The sequence below is a fragment of the Chrysemys picta genome, chromosome 13, assembly GCF_011386835.1.
Source record: "Chrysemys picta bellii isolate R12L10 chromosome 13, ASM1138683v2, whole genome shotgun sequence".
Classification (NCBI taxonomy): Eukaryota; Metazoa; Chordata; order Testudines; family Emydidae; genus Chrysemys; species Chrysemys picta.
This window is the reverse complement of record NC_088803.1, coordinates 37,211,166-37,234,733: the sequence shown is the minus strand read 5'-3', so window position 1 is coordinate 37,234,733 and position 23,568 is coordinate 37,211,166. Positions and strand designations below refer to the sequence as shown.

At 43.3% G+C, this 23,568-nt stretch overlaps 1 protein-coding gene across 6 annotated transcripts in view; it reads right to left on the bottom strand.

The window, feature by feature from the left end:
* LOC101931899 (translocating chain-associated membrane protein 1-like) overlaps nucleotides 1-23,568 on the bottom strand; it is a 47,536-nt gene that overhangs the window by 13,239 nt on the left and 10,729 nt on the right. For 2 of the 6 annotated variants that reach the window (XM_005304624.4, XM_042861123.2), the window contains exons 2-7: nucleotides 15,297-15,357; nucleotides 4,082-4,200; nucleotides 2,830-2,946; nucleotides 2,682-2,740; nucleotides 1,985-2,069; nucleotides 1,677-1,747 (exon numbers count right to left, since the gene is read on the bottom strand). In XM_005304624.4, coding sequence (XP_005304681.2) covers nucleotides 1,677-1,747; nucleotides 1,985-2,069; nucleotides 2,682-2,740; nucleotides 2,830-2,946; nucleotides 4,082-4,200; nucleotides 15,297-15,357 — 512 coding nt within the window. Of the gene's footprint in view, nucleotides 1-1,676; nucleotides 1,748-1,984; nucleotides 2,070-2,681; nucleotides 2,741-2,829; nucleotides 2,947-4,081; nucleotides 4,201-4,299; nucleotides 4,546-15,296; nucleotides 15,358-21,014; nucleotides 21,092-23,568 lie in introns of those variants that run through there. The other 4 variants (XM_065566675.1, XM_065566673.1, XM_042861126.2 and 1 more) reach the window with 4 other exon arrangements.

The window sequence follows — 23,568 nt, the reverse complement described above, 5'->3', positions numbered from 1 at the left end:
ACTGGGGGTTGCAGTGGGCAGCCCACGACTAGACTGAGGCAGCAGGTCCAAACCCACCCTTGCCTGTGATGAGTGGCCTATACTGAAGTCTGCCCCAGGGAGTGGGGGCTAATTGGTGACTGGCAGTGGCCTTACACTGAGGCGAGGTGGGGTTAGTGGGTAGGGGTTCCCCTGGGAGGGGAGACCTAGCATGTGTGGATACTGCCAGGAGGCAGCACCCAGAGCAAGGGGCACCGGGGTCCAGGGAGGGACAGAGGAGCCAGTCGGGGGACAAGGTGGATCACCGGCCTGTAGAGGGCGCTCCAGATGCTGGACGAGCTGATTCCCCAAAGCAACCAGTAGGGGGTGCCACAGGGGTGAGTCCGACCCCTTACATGAACCAATCCATGAGCAACAGTGAAGGGATTTATGGAGGCCAAAGTCAACACCTGGAAATAAAGCCTCTGAGCATACTTATTCAAGTCCCTTAATCTAGTATCCAATTAACCCCCCACATCCTTCTTTTGAACCAAAAAATAAAAGGAATGAAAGCCCTGACCCCTTAAGTCGGGAATCTCCTCGACTGCTCCTAACAGAAGCAACTTTTCCACTTCAAGAAGAATCGCCTCATGAGAGGCGGGGGTCCCTAAAGAGGGAGAAGTAGGAGAGATCGAGGGGCAGTTATTTGAACTGCATGGCATACCAGGGGTAGTCAATAGGCAGCCTGTGGGCCAAATCTGGACTGCCAGATGCCCCACTTAGGACACACCAATGAAATCCATCTTCCTGGAGCCAAAAGTGAACACTGAATCTGATCCTGGCCCTGTAGCACAGGAATTCGACAGGATCAGACAATTGCAAATCATGAAGTACAGCACCAGTGATGGTGGCCAAATTCTCTCTCGACTGCTCCACCAGAGTCAGGGCATCTGGAGCCAAGTGCATGGCCCTTGGTTCAAACATATGTAGCCTTGAGAGCTTGACTTAGGGGGCATCCAGCCCCAACATAGGGTGTGGATTCTTGGAGCCCTTCAGTCCTTTGGAAATGCTGAAAACCAAGACTGGCCTCTTAGACCTTGGATCTGAGGACTGTTCAGATCCAGAGGGTCTGGCCTTGAGAACTTCCTTGAGAAGGAGGAGCTGTAAGCAAAGCTCTGGGACTAAAAGGTCCAGCAAATCAAACACCTAGAAAAAGAATGAGTTTCTCCCAGGCACTTGAGGCCCTGAACATAGTCATCAGATGCTAGGAAGACAGCCAGGCAGGAAATGCACCTTTTGAAACCCAGGTTCTTCTGTTTCTTCAATTCTGCCATAATGCAGAACTGGAAAGAATTGCTAACTAATTACATACCAACAACTAACACTAACTACCTCAAGAAAAAAGGCTCTGGTTCCAAAAAGTCCAGAATGCTTCGCATCTATCCAGGCATGTGGAAGGATCTGAGGTGGTGAGGTCGCTCCACCCCCTATATAGCCTTGGCTTAATATGTCCTGATGCTGAGGGAAGTGGGAAAGGTCACGAGAGCGATCTAACGGATGCTGCTATTAGAAGGTTTTACTGTAAAGCACCACAAGGTGGCACAGTACCCATAAATGGGAATACACAGAGCCACATGAAAAATAGTTAAAAAAAAATTGATAACTGGAATAATGAAGTAAAAAAACTTTTCAATTAGTTACCATTTACAAATACTTACTTCAGTACGTAGGCACCAGATATGTGAGCAATGTAAAGGCAGATATAGTATAGCTGTCTTGGTATATCTTCCTAAAATTAAGAGAAAACTTAAAGTTAAATTTTAGCTAAACTACTTTAAAACCCACCATACTGAAATGTGTCAACCTTCCTTATCTTCCTCACTGCTGTACTTCTCTCTGTAAGGCAAAGGAATTCTATTTGAAGTATGAACCCCATGTAAGTTTCCCACCAAGATTGCATTACCAAACAAATCAAGCAATTCAAAATTTATTTTTAAAATAAAGTAGCGAAGGTTTCAATTCATACCTTTCGAATCTTTTGAAAGTACAATTCTGGGAGTGCATGAAGCCAATAGGCAATCTGGCAGACATAGAAGAATTTTACCTGAAAACTAAACAACAATTTAGAAGGGAAGAAGTTTAGGATGTTAAGTATTTAGGTTTTTAAAGGATACACTATTTTACCTCACTCCCTCACAATAAGAAATGCTGACCTATAATAAGCTATACTATATATAAAAGGAATTGCAAACAGAAACTGCTTTATCAGCTACTATAAAGTCAAGAAGTAATTTCTTGAATAAGTGTTTGCAAATTCCCTTCCTGTTTGCAAATTCTATATCACCCTTTGGACCATTTTTTTGTTTTTGTTTGGGGAGTGGAGGAACACCCACCTACCCACCAAGTTCCTTCAGTGGAAGACAGACAGGTTTAGTAATACTTCGTCAGGCAATAATCCTCTAAACACTTCTACATATGCTTAACTTTACACTCATTGAACTCTGTGTGGCTACTCACATGGTAAAGTTAAACACTGGTGGAAGCATTTACAGGATGGGAGCCTAAATATTCTCTCTCTCTCTCACTCCCCCCTCCCCCCCCCCAAGGATTTTCAGCTATTGGTCACTAATACAAATGAAAACTGTCTACACTGTTTTGATGACCAATACAAAGTTCTGGTAGCCAACTGTCAAACACCTAGAAAAAGAGAATTAAACACTTACAACATGTGAGAATGGGGATAGTCTTTCCATAACAAGGTAGGGTTTGTCATGAATTCTTCCTGGAAAAAAAGTTGTCATTTAAGAACTTTCATAATATTTTAGATGTGTATTTTTAAAACAAATACAGATAGCGATTTGACTTACTTACTGCAGTCAAAATACTTGCTCCCCAGGCAAATGAAAACAAATAGAAAAATGCTAACTGCCCCGATTCATTGAATTTGCTGTGCTTCGTTTTTGACAAATGGAGACGTCTATTAATTTTCTGAAAACAAGAAACACATTTGGGGATATAAAAACAGATCAACATTTTACTTTAATCATTATTGGTAGAGAAAAAAAAACAAGCTACTTGGCACTTAGCCCTCAATTAAGTAGTCGTTACCTCCAAGATCTTCCATTCCTCACGTTAGGCTCTGATCCTGAAAAATATTACATGCATGCTTAACTTTACTTGTGTGAGAAGTCATACTGAAACCAATATGAGACGTGCTCATGTATTTAAATTTAGTCATGTTTTTTTTTCCCAGGATCAGAGCCTTATTACTTAGTTAGGGTCTGATGCTGCAGGTGTCATCCTAAGGCTGGATTAACCAGGCCCTTTGTATTCATATTTCCAGGTAATGGAACTCTAGCATGCATATACAACAGTGAAAATACTGGAACCTTAAGCAAGTCACAAATTTGAGAAGTTATTTGACAAACAGGCAAAAAATAAAAGCCCAGAAGTTTACAGTCAGAACCTAACTCTGTAGATTTATGGCAGTTCCAGGGGAATGTCAATGGTCACCGTTAAAGACTGAGGTTAAAAAAAATTGCATGGAAAAAAGTGAAAAAATTCACTAGTTAAAGAAATTCTTAATATCTGCTTTTTTTTTTTTTTTTTTTTTAAAACACTAGCTTTAGATAAAAGAAAAAGAGTGGAAAGTACATTTAGCTACTAATTCATATTAAATCAAAACATTTCCAATAAAGCAACAATGGAGGAAGGGGGAACAGCAATTTTTTTTTTTTTTATTTAAATATTTTTTCAACTGACTTCCAATTTAAAATTTTAGGGACATGAAGGTTTGATGTAGTGGGCACACTACTGTTTTTTCCATCCACTTATTAATGGAGAATACTAGAAGAGTCAGAGAAACTATGATAATATATTTAATGAAGTAATATTTAGTTATATAGACACATTTCCAGAGTCTAATAATATTTATATTGAATGACAAAGGAACCACCAGCATGTGATGTGTAAATATACCTACATGATTTTATTTTATTTTGCAACATGACTTATACAAGTGCTGGTGTTATCTTATATAAGACAAGCAGAAGAAACATGTAACAAACAGCCTAAATAAATAAAAAATTTACATAAGTAAATTACATCCCCATTGTTAACTTACATCTAGTACGTATTCTTGAATCACAGCATGCAGAATAATGGCTAGAAGCATGTAGAAGAAGATGGTGGCAATGTCTTTTGGACCATATTCATAGAAATGAATGGGTTCACTCTTGTCATCTGAAAACAAAGTTTTAATTACTATAAAAATATCTATTTGAATAGAACGCATTTACTTATGAAACATTCTATGCAACAGAGAAAGGATAAATACCTTACCTACTTGTTCTCTGGCACATAGTATCCTATGTATCCAAATTCTTGCATCTTTGGCAAATGAATTCTGATCCCCCCCTCAAATAATTTTGAGTATTCCCCACCCAAAATACAAACAAAACTATAACTGTAAGATTGGAAGGGAAATGCTGTGGGTAGTACCATTCTGCGTCAGCCTCTATCAGTTCTTTCTGGCCTAGACAATAGAAAATATAGAGACCCAGCAGAATTCCATCTCAAGAAGCGTAGCTGTATGGAGAAAGGATATTACCGTCAATGAATGGATCTATGTAGCTCAGCTTCATGGATCAATTATAAATAACTAATTTACCCTCTCTCTAAAAAGGGCATCTTACATATCCACTGAAATTTAAAAACCTGTTCCATACTTTCCCCACCAATAGCCAACAACCCTCCAAGTTCACAGCCAGGCTCCTTCCCAGCAATTCACTTCCCTCTCCCTCAGCTCCTCCATTACCTCTAATTCCCCCAAGTCTCTGCACTACTTCTGAGGGGTGCAGGAAATATGGTACTGTATTGTAGTTTAAATGAATTATTACTCAGAGTTATGTATTAATATGCCTAGTAAGGAATCTATTTGTCAAAAAACATTTCCTGAATCTTTTTTGTTGTCTGTATTGTTACAGACATACTTGTTGACAGGTATTTTGAAATAAATGACCAAAAATAATTGAAACTGGTGTGATTATATTGTGTTATTTTGACAAATAAAATATGCAGTATTTTGCAGAATTTTAAAATATTGTGCATAGAATTTTTAATTTTTTGGCACAGAATTCCCTCAGGAGTAAATTTAGTGAGAGAATAAAGCAGAATCCCATTGCTTATGGCAGAGCACATTTAGCTTTTTTTTCTTTTGGGGAGGGAAAGAGAGCATCTGCTACAGTGGTTCTCAAACTTTTGTACTGGTGACCTCTTTCACATACCGAGCCTCTGAGTGCGACCATCCCTTATAAATTAAAAACATTTTTTATATATTTAACACCATTATAAATGCTGGAGGCAAAGTGGAGTTTGGGGTGGAGGCTGACGGCTCGTGACCCCCTCCCCGCCCCATGTAATAACCTTGTGACCCCCTCAGGGGTCCTGACGCCCAGTTTGAGAACCCCTGGCCTACATATTCCATATCCAGCACTGCTTGCAAACAATAATGTATGAACAAATTAGCTGGGGGGTTCTGCTAATCAGTGAAGCAAGGTGGCTGAGGTAATCTCTTTTATTGGACCACCTTCTGCTAGTGAAAGAGACAAGCTTTCAAGCTATACAGAGGTCTTCCTCAGGTAACTTGAAAGCTTTTCTCTCTCCACAGAAGTTGGTCCAATAAAAGATATTACCTACCTAGTCTCTCTAATATCCTGGGACCAACACAGCAAACAATCAGTGAAACAGTCATTTTCCAAGCCAACACCACTACTGAAATAGTGGGGCTGTTATCACTCAGAGCTACCATTTCAGGTCATACGCTAAACACTGGAGGGCCAAACTGTACCATTTACTTTTGGGAGATAATCTTTACAACTACAAAGGCATTTTATTTTTAAAAGTGAGATCTTAAAACTGAATCTGATGGGGGAATGAATTATAACATGAAGGGGGATGTGACCCACAGGCCAAGTGTCTTGGCCAAAGTTGTGATTTTGGGCAAAGGTTTCAAAAGGATACGTTAGGTACACATGTGAGTGCAAAGCGAAGTTTGCTCCTAAAAATTTATCTCTTGTTTACAATGACTCACTAGCTGGTTGTGGATGTTTTATGATTATTTAAAATGTGAATTTATCCAATATCTCTTTTAAGCATGGTTAAAAGCATGGTTTTCTTCAGCAATACATTTGAAAATATAACAATTTTGTAATATGGAACATTCACATTAGCATTTTAAAATAAGCTAGAGAAATATTCAATTACAAGCATAAAGGCTTTTGTCCAAAAAGATAATGAGCATAGTTGGTTTTTTTTCCTAGACCGGGAATATTTTGTTTCTCTATAAAAATAGCAAATTTAGTAAACACAATATGAAAACATTACATAAAGAAATATTGAATGCACAGGGAGGGTGAAGAGAACAAGTGTAAGGTCCTTTCAGCACAGGTGCCAACTTTTGAAAGTGCCACGGGGTGCTTGGCCTCCACCTGCGCCTCCACTCCAACCCTTTCCCGCCTCTTCCCATCCCTGCTCCACCACCCCACCTCTTCCCACCCAGTTCCCCGTTGATCCATGGGGCCCACCAGCGGGCAGGAGGCACTGGGGGGGAAGCTGACTGGTTTCAGATAAAGTGGTTCAGTGATTTCTGAGATTAGGGAAGTACGCTATTTTGCTAAAATTAAAAAAAAAAAAAATCTTATAACTATTTTGTTGAGAAGCTCTAGTGTCTCGATGCATTGAAGATGTGGGTGCAGACATGTATTCAACTCAGCTCTGCGCACACCCAAGTCAGAGAAATTTGCCTAGCAGCACCTGTAGGGATGGTGCTCGCCCCCTCCCCTCATAACCCCACTCATGGCTCCATAACGGCAGCGCCGCTCTGACCCCCCTCAGTTCCTTTGAACTGAAATCCCCAGCTGGAGACTCCTTTGTGGAGGGGCAGAGGGTGGGTCATGCAATACATATCTACACCCACATCTTGAAGAGCAACAGTTACAATACAGGTAAGCAACTGTCTCTTCTTCGAGTGGTTGCAGAGTTGTATTCCACGCAGGTGACTCACAAGCAGTTCCAGCCGAAGGTGGGCTCAGAGTCTTTAAACAGTTAGTGCACAGAAGTGCCTTCCCAAAATTTACGTCCAATCTTGATGCCATGGTGATAGCGAAATGCCTAGCAAATGTATCCACAGAAGACCATTCAGCTCTGCAGATATCCACTGTTGAGACATCACTAAGCAACGGAGCAGATGTCGACTAAGCTCTGGTTCAATGAACCTCCAGTGATAGTAGAGCCTAGAAGCGTCATCTACACTACATAAACCATGGTAATACAGAGGGTAATCCCCTTGGAAATGATCTGCATGGAAACTAGTTGCCCCTTCATTCGCTCAGCATAGGACACAAAGATTCAAGGTGATAAACGAAATGGCTTATTTCTCTCTAAATAAAACACTAAGCACCACCTGACATCTAAGTTATGTAGATGTTGCTCCTTTGCACTTGAATGTGGTTTGGGAAAAAAATATAGGTAAGTAAATAACCTGATTAAAGTGAAACAGAGATACCACTTCAGAAAAAAAAAAAAAGTGTGTGTGTAGTCTTAAACACCACCTTGTCCTTGAAGAACTTAGTATACAGAGGATCTGCCATTAAGAACTGCAAGTCACTAACTCTTCCTGCAGATGTTATAACCACAAGGAAGGCCGTTTTCTGAGAGAGGACAGCATGTGAACATGCTTCTACTGACTTAAATAGTGGACCCATCAGCACTGCCAGGACTGTATTTAGGTCCCACAATGGTACTGTTTCTTTCACAGGTGGAAAAAGAAGGATAACACCCTTTAAAAAAAAAAACCTCACCATCATAGGGTGTGAGAATATCATCTTCACTTGAAAACCATCTCCAACTACCTCTGAGCATTGCTCCTTCCCTTCATCTAGCTAGGCAGCCTCCACACATTTAAGGTGCAGACTGCTCAATGCTGGATAAACATCCTGGCCATGATGCTGAGTGAAAGTTTTGAGAGGTCAAACAGAGAGGGGAGATCAAAAAACGAACATTGCCTCAGCCATGCTGTCAGAAATGAGAATTAGTTTGGAGTAATCCGATGTGAGCATGAGGATAACCTGAGGAAACTGGGACGAAGGGGGCATACATCACATTCCCTTCCCAGTTCTGATGAAAGGCATTGATAAAGAGTCCCTTGACTGTGTCCCTCTCAAGAACAGAATTGATGCCATTTTCTGTTGTCCTTTGTCACAAACAAGTCTGTGAAAGGGCTCCTCATTGCTAGAAAATGGACCTCAGCATACTGTTCTTTAGGGACCACTCATGGCTGTTTGAAAAAGACCTGCCGAGGTAATCAGGTAGTTGGTTCTGAGTGCCTGGTAAGCACGCCACTTTGAATACAATACCTTCCTCAATGCAGAGGTGCCAGAACTTTATTGCTGGTTGGAGTGTGCACAATGCCTGCTTGTTCACATAATACATTGCAGTGGTATAATCTGAGAATAAAAATCGCTGTCCTCCGGATGTGATCCCCAATAGCCTGACAGATATTCTATATTGCTCAAAGTTCCAGCAAGTTGATATGACAAAACTTCTTCCGACCACAAACTCTGAATTTTTAACATTCCTAGATGCGCTCCTCAACTTATTGTGGTGGCATCACTAACTACTGTCTCGATCAGTGAAGGGCAGGAGAGCCGAAGGAGAGAACTGCATAATGGTAGTGATGGCCAGTGATGAGGAATATGAGGAACTTCCTATGGCCTGGGAAGATTGTCACATGACAGCAAGCATCCTGGAGATTAAGAACAGCAAATCAGTCACTGTGATTCAGAGTGGAAAGAATGGCAGCCAGGGTAATCATGCAGAATCTCATGTACTTGCTTATGTTTGTGGAGAGCACGGAGATTGAGGATAGGTCTCATTCCTCCCTTGAATCTGAGGGGATCAGGAAGTACTGGGAATAAAACCCCTTTCCACAAAAATAAGGAACCTCCTCTATAGCCTCTAGAGTACACAAGGTTTGTACCTGCTGTAACAGCAGTGACTCATGATAGGGGATCGCGATCGGCAGCAATTTGGTGGCAGCTCCACTGCACCACTTCATTCTTTGGCGGCAATTCGGCGGCAGGTCCTTCCCTCCAAGAGGGACTTAGGGACCCGCCGCTGAATTGCCGCCGAAGAGCCGAACGTGCCGCCCCTCTTCATTGGCCGCCGCAGGCACCTGCTTGCTGCGCTGGTGCCTGGAGCCAGCCTTGGTCAACAGTGTGCCCTTGTTGCTAAGAAGGCTAATGGGATTTTGGGCTGTATAAGTAGGGGCATTGCCAGCAGATTGAGGGATGAGATCTTTCCCCTCTATTCGACATTGGTGAGGCCTCATCTGGAGTACTGTGTCCAGTTTTGGGCCCCACACTACAAGGAGGATGTAGAAAAATTGGAAAGACTCCAGCGGAGGGCAACAAAAATGATTAGGGGGCTGGAGCCCATGACTTATGAGGAGAGGCTGAGGGAACTGGGATTGTTTAGTCTGCAGAAGAAAAGAATGAGGGGGGATTTGATAGCTTCTTTCAACTACCTGAAAGGGGGTTCCAAAGAGGATGGATCTAGACTGTTCTCAGTGGTACCAGATGACAGAACAAGGAGTAACGGTCTCAAGTTGCAGTGGGGGAGGTTTAGGTTGGAGATTAGGAAAAACTTTTTCACTAGGAGGGTGGTGAAGCACTGGAATGGGTTACCTAGGGAGGTGGTGGAATCTCCTTCCTTAGAGGTTTTTAAGGTCAGGTTTGACAAAGCCCTAGCTGGAATGATTTAGTTGGGGATTGGTCCTGCTTTGAGTAGGGGGTTGGACTAGATGACCTTTTGAGGTCCCTTCCAACCCTGATATTCTATGATTTTATGAATATGGAATTAAACCCAAGACTTGAGTCTCTATGTTCCTCTGCTCTTTGCCCCATTGATAAAGCGTGTGTCTCGTCCACTGCTAGTGGCTGGTCCACATGGAGATAACAGCCTCTTACTGCTACCAGTTACTCTGTTAGGCCTGGTCTACACTATGAGTTTAGGTCGAATTTAGCAGCATTAAATCAAATTAACCCTGCACCCATCCACACAATGAAGCCATTTACTTCGACATAAAGGGCTATTAAAATCAATTTCTGTACTCCTCTCCGACGAGGGGAGTAGCACCGAAATCGATATTGCCGGTTCGAATTAGGGTTAGTGTGGACGAAATTCGACGGTATTGGCCTCCGGGAGCTATCCCACAGTGCACCATTGTGACCGCTCTGGACAGTGATCTGAACTCGGATGCACTGGCCAGGTAGACAGGAAAAGCCCCGCGAACTTTTGAATTTAATTTCCTGTTTGTCCAGCATGGAGAGCACAGGTGACCACGCAGAGCTCATCAGCACAGGTAACCATGCAGTCCAAGAATCGAAAAAGAGCACCAGCATCGACCGTCCAGGAGGAATTGGAACTGATCGCTATATGGGGAGAGGATTCCATGCTAGCAGAACTACATTCCAAAAGACAAAATGCCAAAACATTTGAAAAAAATCTCCAAAGGCATGATGGAGAGAGGCCACAATAGGGACTCATATCAGTGCCGAGTGAAAGTTAAGGAGCTCAGAAAAGCCTATCAAAAAACAAAGGAGGCAAACGGTCGCTCCGGGTCAGACATGCTGCTTCTATGCTGAGCTGCATGCAATTCTAGGGGGGGCCGCCACCACTACCCCACCTCTGACCGTGGATTCCGAGGAGGGGGTAATCTCAGCCATGCCTGAGGATTCTGTGGACAGGGAAGATGAGGAGGTGGAGGACGACAAGCTTGCAGAGAGCACACAGCACTCCATTCTCGCCAACGGCCAGGATCTTTTTCTTAGCCTGACTGAAGTACCCTCCCAAGGCGGTATCCCAGACAATGAGGCCATGGAAGGGACCTCTGGTGAGTGTACCTTTGTAAATATAAAACATGGTTTAAAAGCAAGCATTTTTTAATTATTAATTTTCCCTAAGGACTTGGGATGCATTCGCAGCCAGTACAGCTACTGGAAAAGTCTGTTAACATGTCTGGGGATGAAGCGGAAATCCTCCAGGGACATCTCCATGAAGCTCTCCTGGAGGTACTCCAAAAGCCTTTGCAGAAGGTTTCTGGGCAGTGCAGCCTTATTCCGTCCTCCATGGTAGGACACTTGACCACGCCATGCTAGTAGCAAGTAATCTGGTATCATTGCATGACAAAGCCTGGCAGCGTATGGTCCTGGTGTTTGCTGGCATTCAAGCAACATCCGTTCTTTATCTCGCTGTGTTATCCTCAGGAGAGTGATCTCGTTCATGGTAACCTGGTTGAAATATGGGAATTTAATGAAGGGGACAGAGGTGGCCGTTCCTACTGGGCTGTTTGCCTGTGGCTGAAAAGAAATCCTTCCCTGCAGTTAGCCAAGCGGGTGGGGGGGGGAGAGGAGCGTGGCGGGCATTGACGCTGAGCTTTTCGCGTTTGGCTAGCAGGGATCTTCCCTGATACCAGCCACGCGATGGGGGGAAGGGTAAAGTGATCATCACACAGAATTGGATGAGTGGTGGGGGCGTTTAGTTTGGTTTCTGCTGCTGCATGTTAACAGGAAAACGGCAGCACTCAATGGGCTTTGCTTGGTATGGGAAAGGAGGACGCTGCTTTTATGAAGATTGCAGAAGCCGAAAGACAAAGGCTTACCATGGCTGCATGCAAGCTGAATTCTGTTGCCCGGCCCTGCATCTGTGATCTCCAACACCAAAGCCGCAGGCACTCAATTTAAGATGCAAAATGCGACCTTGTACCGAAATCACATGTGCTATGTAATCTGAATAGTGTTGTTCACCGTGAAAGAGTATAAGCATTGTTCTGTAAAATGTATCTTTTTAAATACTTCTCTCCCTTTTTTCCCTCCCTCCCACAGCTGCAAATTTTTCAAGCCTCCCTCCTCTGTCCCAAAGGCTATCTCAGATAAGGCGGCGAAAAAAACGCATGCGAGACGACATGTTCTCGGAAATCATGCAACCGACCCGCGATGAAAGAGCTCATCTGAATGAGTGGAAGGACACGGTATCAAAGTACAGGAAAGATGCCAGTGAATGTGAGGCCATGAGGGACGCTCAAGATGAGAGATGGCAGGCTGCAATGTAGGGGCTGCTGCATGATCAAACGGACATGCTCCGGCGTCTGGTGGAGCTTCAGGAACGGCAGCAGGATCACACAGAGTGCCGCTGCAGCCCCTGTATAACCGCCCTCCCCAGTCACCATGTTCTAATAACCTCCTCACCCAGACGCCCAAGAATGTGGGGGGGAGGCTCTGTGCACCCTCCCACTCCACCCCAGTGGACAGCCCAAGCAAAAGGCTGTCATTATTTTGAACTTCTGAAATGGCCTTTTCCTTCCCTCTTATCCTCCTCCCAAACCCCACCCGGGCTACCTTGTCAGTTCTCTCCCTATGTTTATAATCAATTAATAAAGAATACATGATTTTTAAATGATAGTGACTTTATTTCCTTTGAAAGCAAGCTGTGATCGAAGGAGGGAGGGTGGTTTGCTTACAGTGAATGAGTCAATCAAGGGGGCGGGTTTTCATCAAGGAGAAACAAACAGAACTTTCACACCGTAGCCTGGCCAGTCATGAAACTGGTTTTCAAAGCTTTGCTGATGCACAACGCTTCCTGGTGTGCTCGTCTAATCGCCCTGGTGTCTGGCTGCGCGTAATGAGCGGCCAGGCGATTTGTCTCAACCTCCCACCCCGCCATAAATGTCTCCCCCTTACTCTCACAGAGATTGTGAAGCACACAGCAAGCAGCAATAACAATGGGAATATTGGTTTGGCTGAGGTCTGAGCGAGTCAGTAACGTGCGCCAGCGGCCCTTTCAATGTCCAAATGCACATTCTACCACCATTCTGCACTTGCTCAGCCTGTAGTTGAACAGCTCCTGACTACTGTCCAGGCTGCCTGTGTATGGCTTCATGAGCCATGGCATAAAGGGGGTAGGCTGGGTCCCCAAGGATAATTATAGGCATCTCAACATCCCCAACGGTTATTTTCTGGTCTGGGAAGTAAATCCCTTGCTGCAGCCGTTTAAACAGATTAGTGTTCCCGAAGATGCAAACGTCATGAAACCTTCCCGGCCATCCCACCTTGATGTTGGTGAAACGTCCCTTGTGATCCACCAGTGCTTGCAGGACCATTGAAAAGTACCCCTTGCGGTTTATGTACTGGCTGCCCTGGTGCTCCGGTGCCAAGATAGGGATATGGGTTCCATCTATCGCCGCACCACAGTTATGGAATCCCATTGCAGCAAAGCCATCCACTATGACCTGCACATTTCCCAGAGTCACTACCTTTGGTAGCAGCAGCTCAGCGATTGCTTTGGCTACTTGCATCACCGCAGCCCCCACAGTAGATTTGCCCACTCCAAATTGATTCCCGACTGACCGGTAGCTGTCTGGTGTTACAAACTTCCACAGGGCTATCGCCACTTGCTTCTCAACTGTGAGGGCTGCTCTCATCTTGGTATTCTGGCACTTCAGGGCAAGGGAAAGCAAGTCATAAAGTTCTATGAAAGTGCCCTTATGCATGCAAAAGTTTCGCAGCCACTGGGAATCGTCCCACACCTGCAACACTATGCGGTCCCACCAGTCTGTGCTTGTTTCCCGGGCCCAGAATCAGCGTTCCACGGCTATAACCTGCCCCATTAACAACATGATCTCCAAAGCGCCGGGGCTCGAGGTTTGAGAGAATTCTGTGTCCATGTCCTCATCACTCTCGTCGCCGCGCTGCCGTAGCCGCCTCCTCCTTGCCTGGTTTTTCAGGTCCTGGTTCAGCATAAACTGCACAATAAAGCGCGAGGCGTTTACAATGTTCATGACTGCTGTCTTGAGCTGAATGGGCTCCATGCTTGCCGTGGTATGGCGTCTGCACAGTTCACCCAGGAAAAAAGGCGCAAAATGGTTGTCTGCTGTTGCTTTCCCGGAGGGATGCGGAGGATGTACCCAGAACCACCCGCGACAATGTTTTCGGCCCCATCAGGCATTGGGATCTCAATGGGCGGGGGAGACTGCGGGAACTATGGGATAGCTATCCACAGTGCAACATTCCGCAAGTCGACGCTAGCCTCGGTACCTGGATGCACACCACCGAATTAATGTGCTTAGTGTGGCCGCATACACTCGACTTTATATAATCGGTTGCCAAAAATTGAATTCTGTAAATTCGGAGTAATCCCGTAGTGTAGACATACCCATAGTTCGAATGGTGGACATCTGTACTGTGGACGTAAATATCTGAGCCTTGCTGGTGACAAACTAGGGTCAAATTCTGCTTTTTCAGTGTTGTGGGGTTGTTGGATTATTTTATTTATTTATTACACCCAAAATACACTATGTTGAAGGAATGTTAAGACTGCAAAATTAAGTACTGAAGAGTTACGAAGTGTCAGAATTAAGGTTGCCCATGAAACCTTAATTCAACCTCCTGCTGGGTATACATTATAATATAGTCTTTAATTACATGACCATATGCTATTTTTTCCCACAGCACCTCTGCCTCTGTGAGTGTAGAGAAAGGACAGTGCTCTAGGAATGAATCAGAGTTGTACAGTGTATGAGGCTGTTGTCTATAGAACTGCTGCCTCATTTGTTGTAGGAGTTGGAAGATGAGAAGTGTCTCATAGATATAGAGAGAGAAAAATGTGATTACAAATACAAAAATTGGTAACAGAACCCAAGGGAAGGTGTAGTTCCTGAAGTTATTTTAAATATATATTGATTAGATTTCAAGTCAATAATGTCATTTTAAAATAAATGTATCTGATGGGACATAAAGTGAGAAGTATCTTACGCCATTATTCAGCATATAGTTATCCATGAAGTAATATCTGGTACTTTTAAAGACAAAAATAAATTAATCCATTTAAGAATGTAAGACAATGTGTGATTAAAAATAGGAAACATTTAGGAAACCACGTTCAGAGTTACAAATATTCTACTTGGTATGAAAAGCACCAAGTTATAAAAAGAAAGTGGAAGGCATATCATGCCTAATCAAGTCAAGCTTTGGTGCAATAGCAATATTAACTATAGCCAAAAAATCAAAGTGGTAATTGCTTATCACTAGTGAAGAACTGGGAGCTTAGGTGTTATAATGGTGAGAACATTAGAAATTCCCAAAACAAACAGAAATAAGAAAGATTCTCTGATATACAAGTGAAATGAGTTAGAGATAAGACCATTATTATTTATAAATGGAAACTTTTTATAATTGGGTTGTTACGCTATATAGAAATAGATAGTGGATTTGCTTTATTCTTACCAGTGGTGTAGGTAACGTTGTACTGCACAGTAATAAAGATGATGACATACTTGGCTGTGACCTGAAATTTAAAAGAGAGGGGAAAAAATAGAAAAATTGGCTACATTAATATTCAAAGTTTTAAACACCCAGTAAACTACAAGCATAGTAATTCCAGAGCCCCTAAACACTCCTTTTCAGATAAGTCTATGAAGAAGAATATGAAATCAATTAAAATAAATTTTGAGGGAACATGGTTACTTTAATGCAAACAGTTATTAATATTTAAATATATTTATGAAGCTTAAACCCTTAACATATAAAGTTAAAGTAACTGGAACTTGGCAAAGAAAGTGGGGATGGGTCCCACTCAACCAGTCTTGGTTAAAGACTATACTACATGCTGATAGCTGATACCATCAACCATTGATGATTTCACACACCCACATCCACTTTTCAAATAAATCATTTAACATGTGTGTCTATGCTGTATGGGGCTATGACTAGATCATCATGATAGTGCCTTATGGCATTTGAATCCTAGAATCTCAGGGTTGGAAGGGACCTTAGGAGGTCATCTAGTCCAACCTCCTGCTCAAAGCAGGACCAATCCCCAATTTTTGCCCCAGATCTCTAAATGGCCCCCTCAGGGATTGAACTCACAACCCTGGGTTTAGTAGGCCAATGCTCATTAAATCTAGGAGTCTATTTTAGCTTAAGGCTCAATGTTGTCCTTCTCGCACCACTTTACAAAATATTTTAAATGTTGTTTTCAGCACAGAACAGAGGGTACAGAAATTAAAATGACTTTCATTTTCTCCAAAAGATTCTTTAAATCCTATTTAACATTAGTCAAATGAGTAAGTCGAGCAGACTTTTAAAACTAGATTTTTATACCATGCCCATCACTGCAGCATCCAAGTACCTAGGCCTCCCATAGCAAATAGATCTATCTGAATGTATGCATTCAAATTTCTAGGACATAAAGCCAGAGATGGGTACCCAGGAATCACTTGTAAATTTGTATGAGAGAGAAGCATGCATGCTGTTGTAACATGCACAAAGTGTAATCCACTGTACGCTCCCTTTTAAACTGACCGGCATTGGAAAGATTTATAAGGAAATATGAGTCATACCAGAAAAAGCTTTTCCCCAGGTATTATGAAATCTGTAATTTTTAGTAACATGGATATAAGGATGCACAGAAATATGTAATTATGTAAAATATACACAAACTCAACTAGCACTGAGGAAGCTGAAGTGGCATAACAAATTTTTTAAAAAGTAAACATCCAAAATTTAACTCATGGGTCACAAACTGCACATCAATCCCCTGTATGAATAATTAAGGGGTACATACATGTGAACCTCATATACCAATAGACCTATAATGTCAAGGAACTCTCTTTTAAGAACAGTTCTCAATGGGAAAAAGGAGTTCTGTCTTTTTTGCTTGTGAAATGACAGTTTGACTTGTCTCCCTGTTGTGGGAATGGCAGCCAAGTGTCTGCTCCCAAAAGACAAGAATATATTGCCATGTAGATGCAAGTGCCAACAATACCAAACAAAAAGGGAAGAGGCTAGCAGAGCCCTCCCATGCCCCTTAGCTGGGGTGACCAGATGTCCCAATTTTATAGGGACAGTCCCAATTTTTGGGTCTTTTTCTTATATAGGCTCCTATTAACCCCCCATCCCTGTCCCAATTTTTCACATTTGCTGTCTGGTCACCCTACCCTTAGCGAGCCAGGCGTGGGCCATGACCAAAACACCATCTGTTCCAGATCACCACATAGGCAGACGCGCTGTCATTCCCAGAGAGTGGTACCTCCCCTCCACCCTCAGCAACACCAGGAGGCAGCTCCTTTACAACCAGAGGGAATACTGAAGATGTCAGCAGTTCTGACATTTGCATGTAGTTCTCTGGGGTTGGCATACTGACTGTTGGGTGGGAGAGAAGTCTGGGCACTGGGCTGGGAGCAGTGTAATGGTGCTGATGTGGCTCACCTTTCACAACCTCAATTGTAGAGGCATAACTTATGGAGGCACCAGTTATAACTCCATAGTTAAGGCTCTTCGTTATTGGCATTTACCAATTTCCCCCCAAAAAATTCCTTGTTTTTTGGAAAAAATAACATTTGAGTTTTACCAATTTTCACCCAAATGTTGGCCTTTTCAGAACCCAATAAATTTTTTTTTTTAAAACAGGGAAAGCAGATAGGTTGTGCTGAATGGCTGGCAGAATCAGGAAGGGTCTCTGTCTGGCAGAGGATGTCAGTATTTACAGGCTGCAGCCTTCCATTTCTCTGTGGACTTTGGTCCTCCAGCGTGCCCCTTTCTCCCCCTCCCCACCATTTGCTTTCTCTGCTTAGTGGGAGCACGAGATGGATAGGGAGCCTTGTCCCAGCAGCAAAGATCACAGGCTTGCAGGGAATGGAAGGCTGCATCCTGTAAGTACTGCCCCACTGCTGGACAGAGCCCCCTGCGGCCTAGTTCGCTTCCTCAGTACAGAGGGAATAAAGAAGGGCAGGGAGCCAGGTCTCAGCAGTCGAGACACCTCTAACCACTGTGTGTGGGGTATGTGTGTGTGTGGCTTCTTCAACTGCCACATGGCCTTCATTTTCAGTTTTTACCAATTTTCCCACAGTTTTTTCAAGTTTTTAAATAAAACCCAATAAATTCCTGGGAAATAATTAAAAACCAAAAACAAAGAGCCTTATCCATAGTTGAGAGTGTTGAGTTTTGCACTTAATGCAGGGATTCAGCCTTTTAGGTATGAGTGTGTGAGATATAGCTTATCCTTCCCAAAGTTATAGCACTTATAGAGTGGAATCCACAAAGCAACTTAGGCTCCTGACTTCAGTGGAAGTTAGGATCTTAAGTTGCTTTGTGGGTTCAACTCTTAAGGCCTGTCTACACTTTGAAGTGCTACAGTGTGTGATAAAGTTCCTCTTCTGCCTTGGTGGGTTCAGTGCTTTCTGGCTGATTTGCTCACCTCAGAGGTTCACGGCAGTCCTCAGTTTGGCTCCTTCCGTTAGTGGCACTAACCTGCCATTCACTTGGCTAACCTCATCACTGGCCAGCATTGGGAAAAGGAGGAGAACAATCCCTGCAGTCTCTGCTGGCCCACCTAATGGGTCGGGGGACAGGCCAGAGACCTTCCCCTCTGGTGGGACCCACAATCCAGATCAACTTCTCCTATATCAAATAGGGAGTTGAGGGGATGGGGGGAACCCAGGCCCACCCTCTACTCCAGATTCCAGCCCAGAGCCCTGTGGATTGCAGCTTTCTATAGTGTCTCCTATAACAGTTATGTGACAGCTACAACTCCCTGGGCTATTTCCCCATGGCCTCCTCTCAACACTTTCTTTATCCTCACCACAGGACCTTTCTCCTGATGTCTGGTAATGCTCACAGACCTCCAGCAGTATGTCTACTCACTCTCAACTTCTTGCGCCTCTTACTCCCAACTCCTCACACATGCCCCTCACTGACTGAAGTGAGGTCCTTTTTAAACCAGGTGCCCTGATTAGCCTGCCTGTCTTAATTGATTCTAGCAGCTTCTTAATTGGCTCCAGGTGTCCTAATTAGCCTGTCTGCCTTAATTTGTTCCAGCAAGTTCTTGATTGTTCTGGAACTGCCCCTGTTACCTTACCCAGGGAAAAGGGACCTGCTTAACCTGGGGCTATGCCACTGAAGAGGAAGAGAGGGAGGACCCGCTGCTGAAGCGGCGCGATTGAGCTGCCGCCAAAGTGTTGCTGCTCGTCTTTTTTTTTTGCTGCTTGGGGCAGCAGAAAAGCTGGAGCCGGCCCTGCCTGTAGCTCAGTGGCCTGATCCTGTCACAAGTGGCAATACTATAGCATTTCAGTGAAGACACTACCTATGCCGACAGGAGGACTTCTTCTGTTGGCATAGGTAATCCACCTCCCCAAGAGGCAGTAGCTAGGTCTCGTCGACCTACTGCTGTCTAAGCCAGAGGTTAGCTCAGTTTAACTGCATTGCTCAGGGATGTGGATTTAAGTGGTTCCAAGTAGTAACAGACAGAACAAAGTAAGTTACCAAGTAAAATAAAATAAAATGCGCAAATCTATGTCTAATCAAACTAAATACAGATAAGTTCCTCACCAGTTCCAGAATGCTCCCTTTTACAAGCTAATCTCCTTTTAACCTGGGTCCAGCAATCACTCTCACCCCCTGTAGTTACTGTCTTTTGTTCCAGTTCCCTTCAAGTATCCTGAGGGGGTGGAGAGGCTCCTTCCTTAGCCAGCTGAAGACAAAATGGAGGGGGTCTCCCACAGGTTTAAACAGACTCTCTCTTGTGGGTGGAGACCCCCCCTCCTATGCAAAATCCAGCTCCAAGATGGAGTTCTGGAGTCACCTGGGCAAGTCACATGTCCCTGCATGACTCAGTCTTTACAGGCCGAAGCCATTGTCCACATGGTATCTTGCATGTCCCCAGGAAGACTTCTTATGTGGATTGGAGCATTCCAAGATGCATTGTTCCCCACTTGTTTCCTGATCAGGTACTTAACCTGGCGAATTCCTTCCTAAAGAAGCTGACCAAATGCCTCACAAAGCTTACTTAGAAACCAAGCAAGCATACAGCCCATATTCTTAACCTCAAGTAGAAAATGATATATATGTACAAATAGGACGAATAGATATAGTAGACTATAACCTTTACGGAGATATATTACATGGCACAGGAAGCACAAAACATATTCCAGTTATGTCATATATACATTTATAAGCACCACCACATAAAGCCTTATGGGGTACACTGTCACAATAGTGATCTAATTTCCTAGAGTAGACCAGGCCTTGATCTTTTTGTACAGAAAAAAAATTTGTCTGGGAACTTACTAGTAAATTGGTTAGAGTTAAAGTTTTCAAATGGGTCCTTTAAGAAATTTAGCACCATCTGCCAAACCATTCCACACCCACAGCCGCCACAAAATGATTTAATTGCATGTACTGCCTATCTACACTAACAACTGTTCAGTAATGTAAATTTTGGGTAGATCTGGTGAAATGCATAATTTTTAAAAGGATTTAGGTATAGTAGTCATTTTTTCCCTTCTTTGTAACTGGAAGTTTTTCCTTCAACAGGAACTGAAGAATAGTGTTCTTAAGAAAGCGTCAGAGAATTTACCACTTTCAAAATGGCTGCCATCTCATACGGTCCTCAGAAGGGACTTAGGCCACAGTCTTTCCTTAATAAAGATGTCAACTGACTATTTATCTACTCTTTTTTGCCTCCTGACTTCATAAGAGAATTCTATCTTCCCTGAATGTAACCTGTCGTCACTCTTTGCCCTTCAGGCAAGAGATTGTCTTTTTCTTTCTTTGCAGCGCACCCAGCACAATAGGACTGCCGTCCTCCTAATTTGAGCCTTCATAATATAAATATTTACTACTGATAAGTGCAACCAATGGCCTCAGCTCCATTACGAACAAATGGTGATGGAAGGTATAAGTTTCTCTGAAGGACATTTTATGTGCCAGCCTATGTTGAAGGATAAAACTTTTGGTTATAAAGAATATTGGCAAAAAAGGAGAAAAACAAAAAAACTCCACACCTTAATTTTAAAAGTTTCTTAAAAAAACCAACCAAAACACTTGTTGCACCATATCTACACAAACAGGCGGGGTAGGAGCAGGAAACTGGGGTGTGTGCACACAGGGAAGTGTAATGAAGGATGTTGAGAGCAGGAGTGAGGGAAGAAAAGAATGGTTACTTACCCTATGGAAATTGTGGGTTGAGACATTTTAGTTAGCATGGATCCCTCTGAAAGTGCCCATGTGCCTAGTGTGTGAGATCAGATATTTTTCAATAGCAATGTCTGTCAAGGCCACACATTCAGCCTGTGCCTCCCCATACTCCTGTATGAGGGCATAAAAAGCTGCGACCCTCCCTCAGTTCCCTTATAATTCAAAGCCCACGTTGCAAAGAACTTCAAAAAGCAGGGGTAAAGGGTGGGTCATGGGAGCCACATTGACTACATCATCTCAAAAAACAAAACAAAACAAAAACCCATCACACAGTTACCACAGAGAAGTAACTTCATTCTTCTTTTTGTGTCAGTTTGGATCCCACAATAGGTGACTGGTAAGCAGTATCCCCCCCGGATGCTGGAAATGAGGAGTGACAGTGACATCAGTCAAATTGGAGTTGTTCCAAATCTGGCATCAGACAACCACTGTATCAAGGGCACAATGACAAGTCAGTGGGCTATTCCCTGTTGCTGCTTCACATATCTTACATATTGGCATATTTCTGAAGCAGGCTGAAGATGATGCAAGTGCCCTGGCGCAGTCTGCTCCAACATTTGATGAGGAATATCAATATGTTGAATGCAAGACTAAGTACAACTGTATTGGCGCATAACCTGCTGATATTGCTGCAAGATGAATTTTGCTAGAACTAAATGCTTATAGTTGAGGATCTGTCGTATGAGAGTCTCAACTGGGTCCAGATTATGTCAGCCTACCAATATGAAGAACCATTTCCATTTGAAGTAGTTCTTCCTACTAGTGGCTTTCTGCTCAGTATGTGGTTTCCTTGCACTTGTTGAGAAGAGTCTTGGTCAGCCATGCTCATCCAGGCTGCCAGCTGCAATAACCGCAGATGTGAGTGCAATATCTGGCCGTGGTTCTGTGAAAACATGTCCGGGCAAATCAGGAGATAGATGGGAGACCAAACTGACACGTGCAAGAGATCTGATGGCCACAATTGCCTCAACCAACAGGAAGCTGTCAGAATCAGTATGGTTTTGTCCCATCTGATTTTAGATATCATCTTGAAGGATCAGGAAAATCAAAGTCGCATAGGAAGGTTGGAGATCATTGTTACAGAAAGGCATCTGATAACTATCCTGGGCTTGTGCCTTCTCTGGAACAGATCTATTGAGGGAATTTCCCATTGGCAAAATATTGGCTCTATGATGGATGTCTGCAGCGGGCGCTCATGGTTGGTTACCACGTGCCTGCTTGGGAAGCGTGCCAGATTGTTGATAGTACCTGGAAGGTGTAAGGCCAGTGAGGTTACCCTATGGTGACATCAGGTCCATGATTTGAAGGCTTCCTGTCACAGAAGGGATGATCATGCATCTCCCTGCTTATTGATGTAACGTACTGTGGACATGTGGTCTGTCAACATCTGCACCATAGAGCCCTTCAGGACAGACAGCAATGCCACGCAGGCCAGTCAAATGGCCCTGCGCTTCAGAACATTCAAATGCAGTTTCAAGACATCCTGGGACCAGATGCTCTTCATCTGTAGATGGTCCAGGTGGGCACCCCAACCTGCCCCAATGCACCTGTGAGGAGAGTCACAGAAGGGAGTCAACTACAAGATAACCCTATTTCATAAATTCTTTGGGTCCAGCCACCAAGTGAATTCTTGCAGGACCTGGGGTGGAACCTGACTCATTTGACCCCATGATGCTTGGACCGGGAGTACACAGATCTCAAGCAACAAGAGGGAACTGAGGGAGGGTTGGCATTGCCCCACCCTTTATACCCATGTACTAGAACATGAGGCAACACAAAGGCATTTTTGCGGCCCGTATAGACATGCTTTCCAAAAATATCCGGTCACACATGCCTGAGATTCCATGTGCACCTTAAGTGGCATCCACATTGACAGCTACTTAGAGAAGAACTGAAATGTACAACTCTGGTTTCTTAATGTTTCTCTGGTGACACAAAGCAGCTGTAAACCCAGTTTAAACTAGCACTTATGCTCTGGCAGTCTGACACTACCCCAGAGTGGTGCAAAGCACTCAGAGTGTACTGATGAATCTAGCCCTAAAAAAAAGTTGATACTACATATCTTCAAATCATTAGGAGAGTCACACTGTAGTATTTTCTTTAGGTTTCTTTTTTAGTATTCACCTATAATTTTTTTTTTAAGAGCTTAAAAGTTAAAAAAATCCTAGACAAAAACTGTAAAAGAAATATAACATGTCAAGATACGCAAATGTGTTCTTAGAGCACCAAACAATATTATTAATTCTTACCTGCAGTAACACCACTATGGAAAAAAAGTGTCTTTACACATCAGTTTAATCTAATCTAGGACCACAAATACTAGAATGCATTACAGTACTCGTAAATGAATTCCTCATCATTACCGGTAAACATTAAAGTTGTTTACATGCCTGAATCGTGCGTTTCTGTGCCTTATGTTTGGATTTCTTTTAAGTTTAAACTTACCATTGAATTTGTGGGCTTGTAATTATCTCAAAAATAAGCATTATAACATCCCTGTTATGGTTTTGCCCTGAATTAAGAG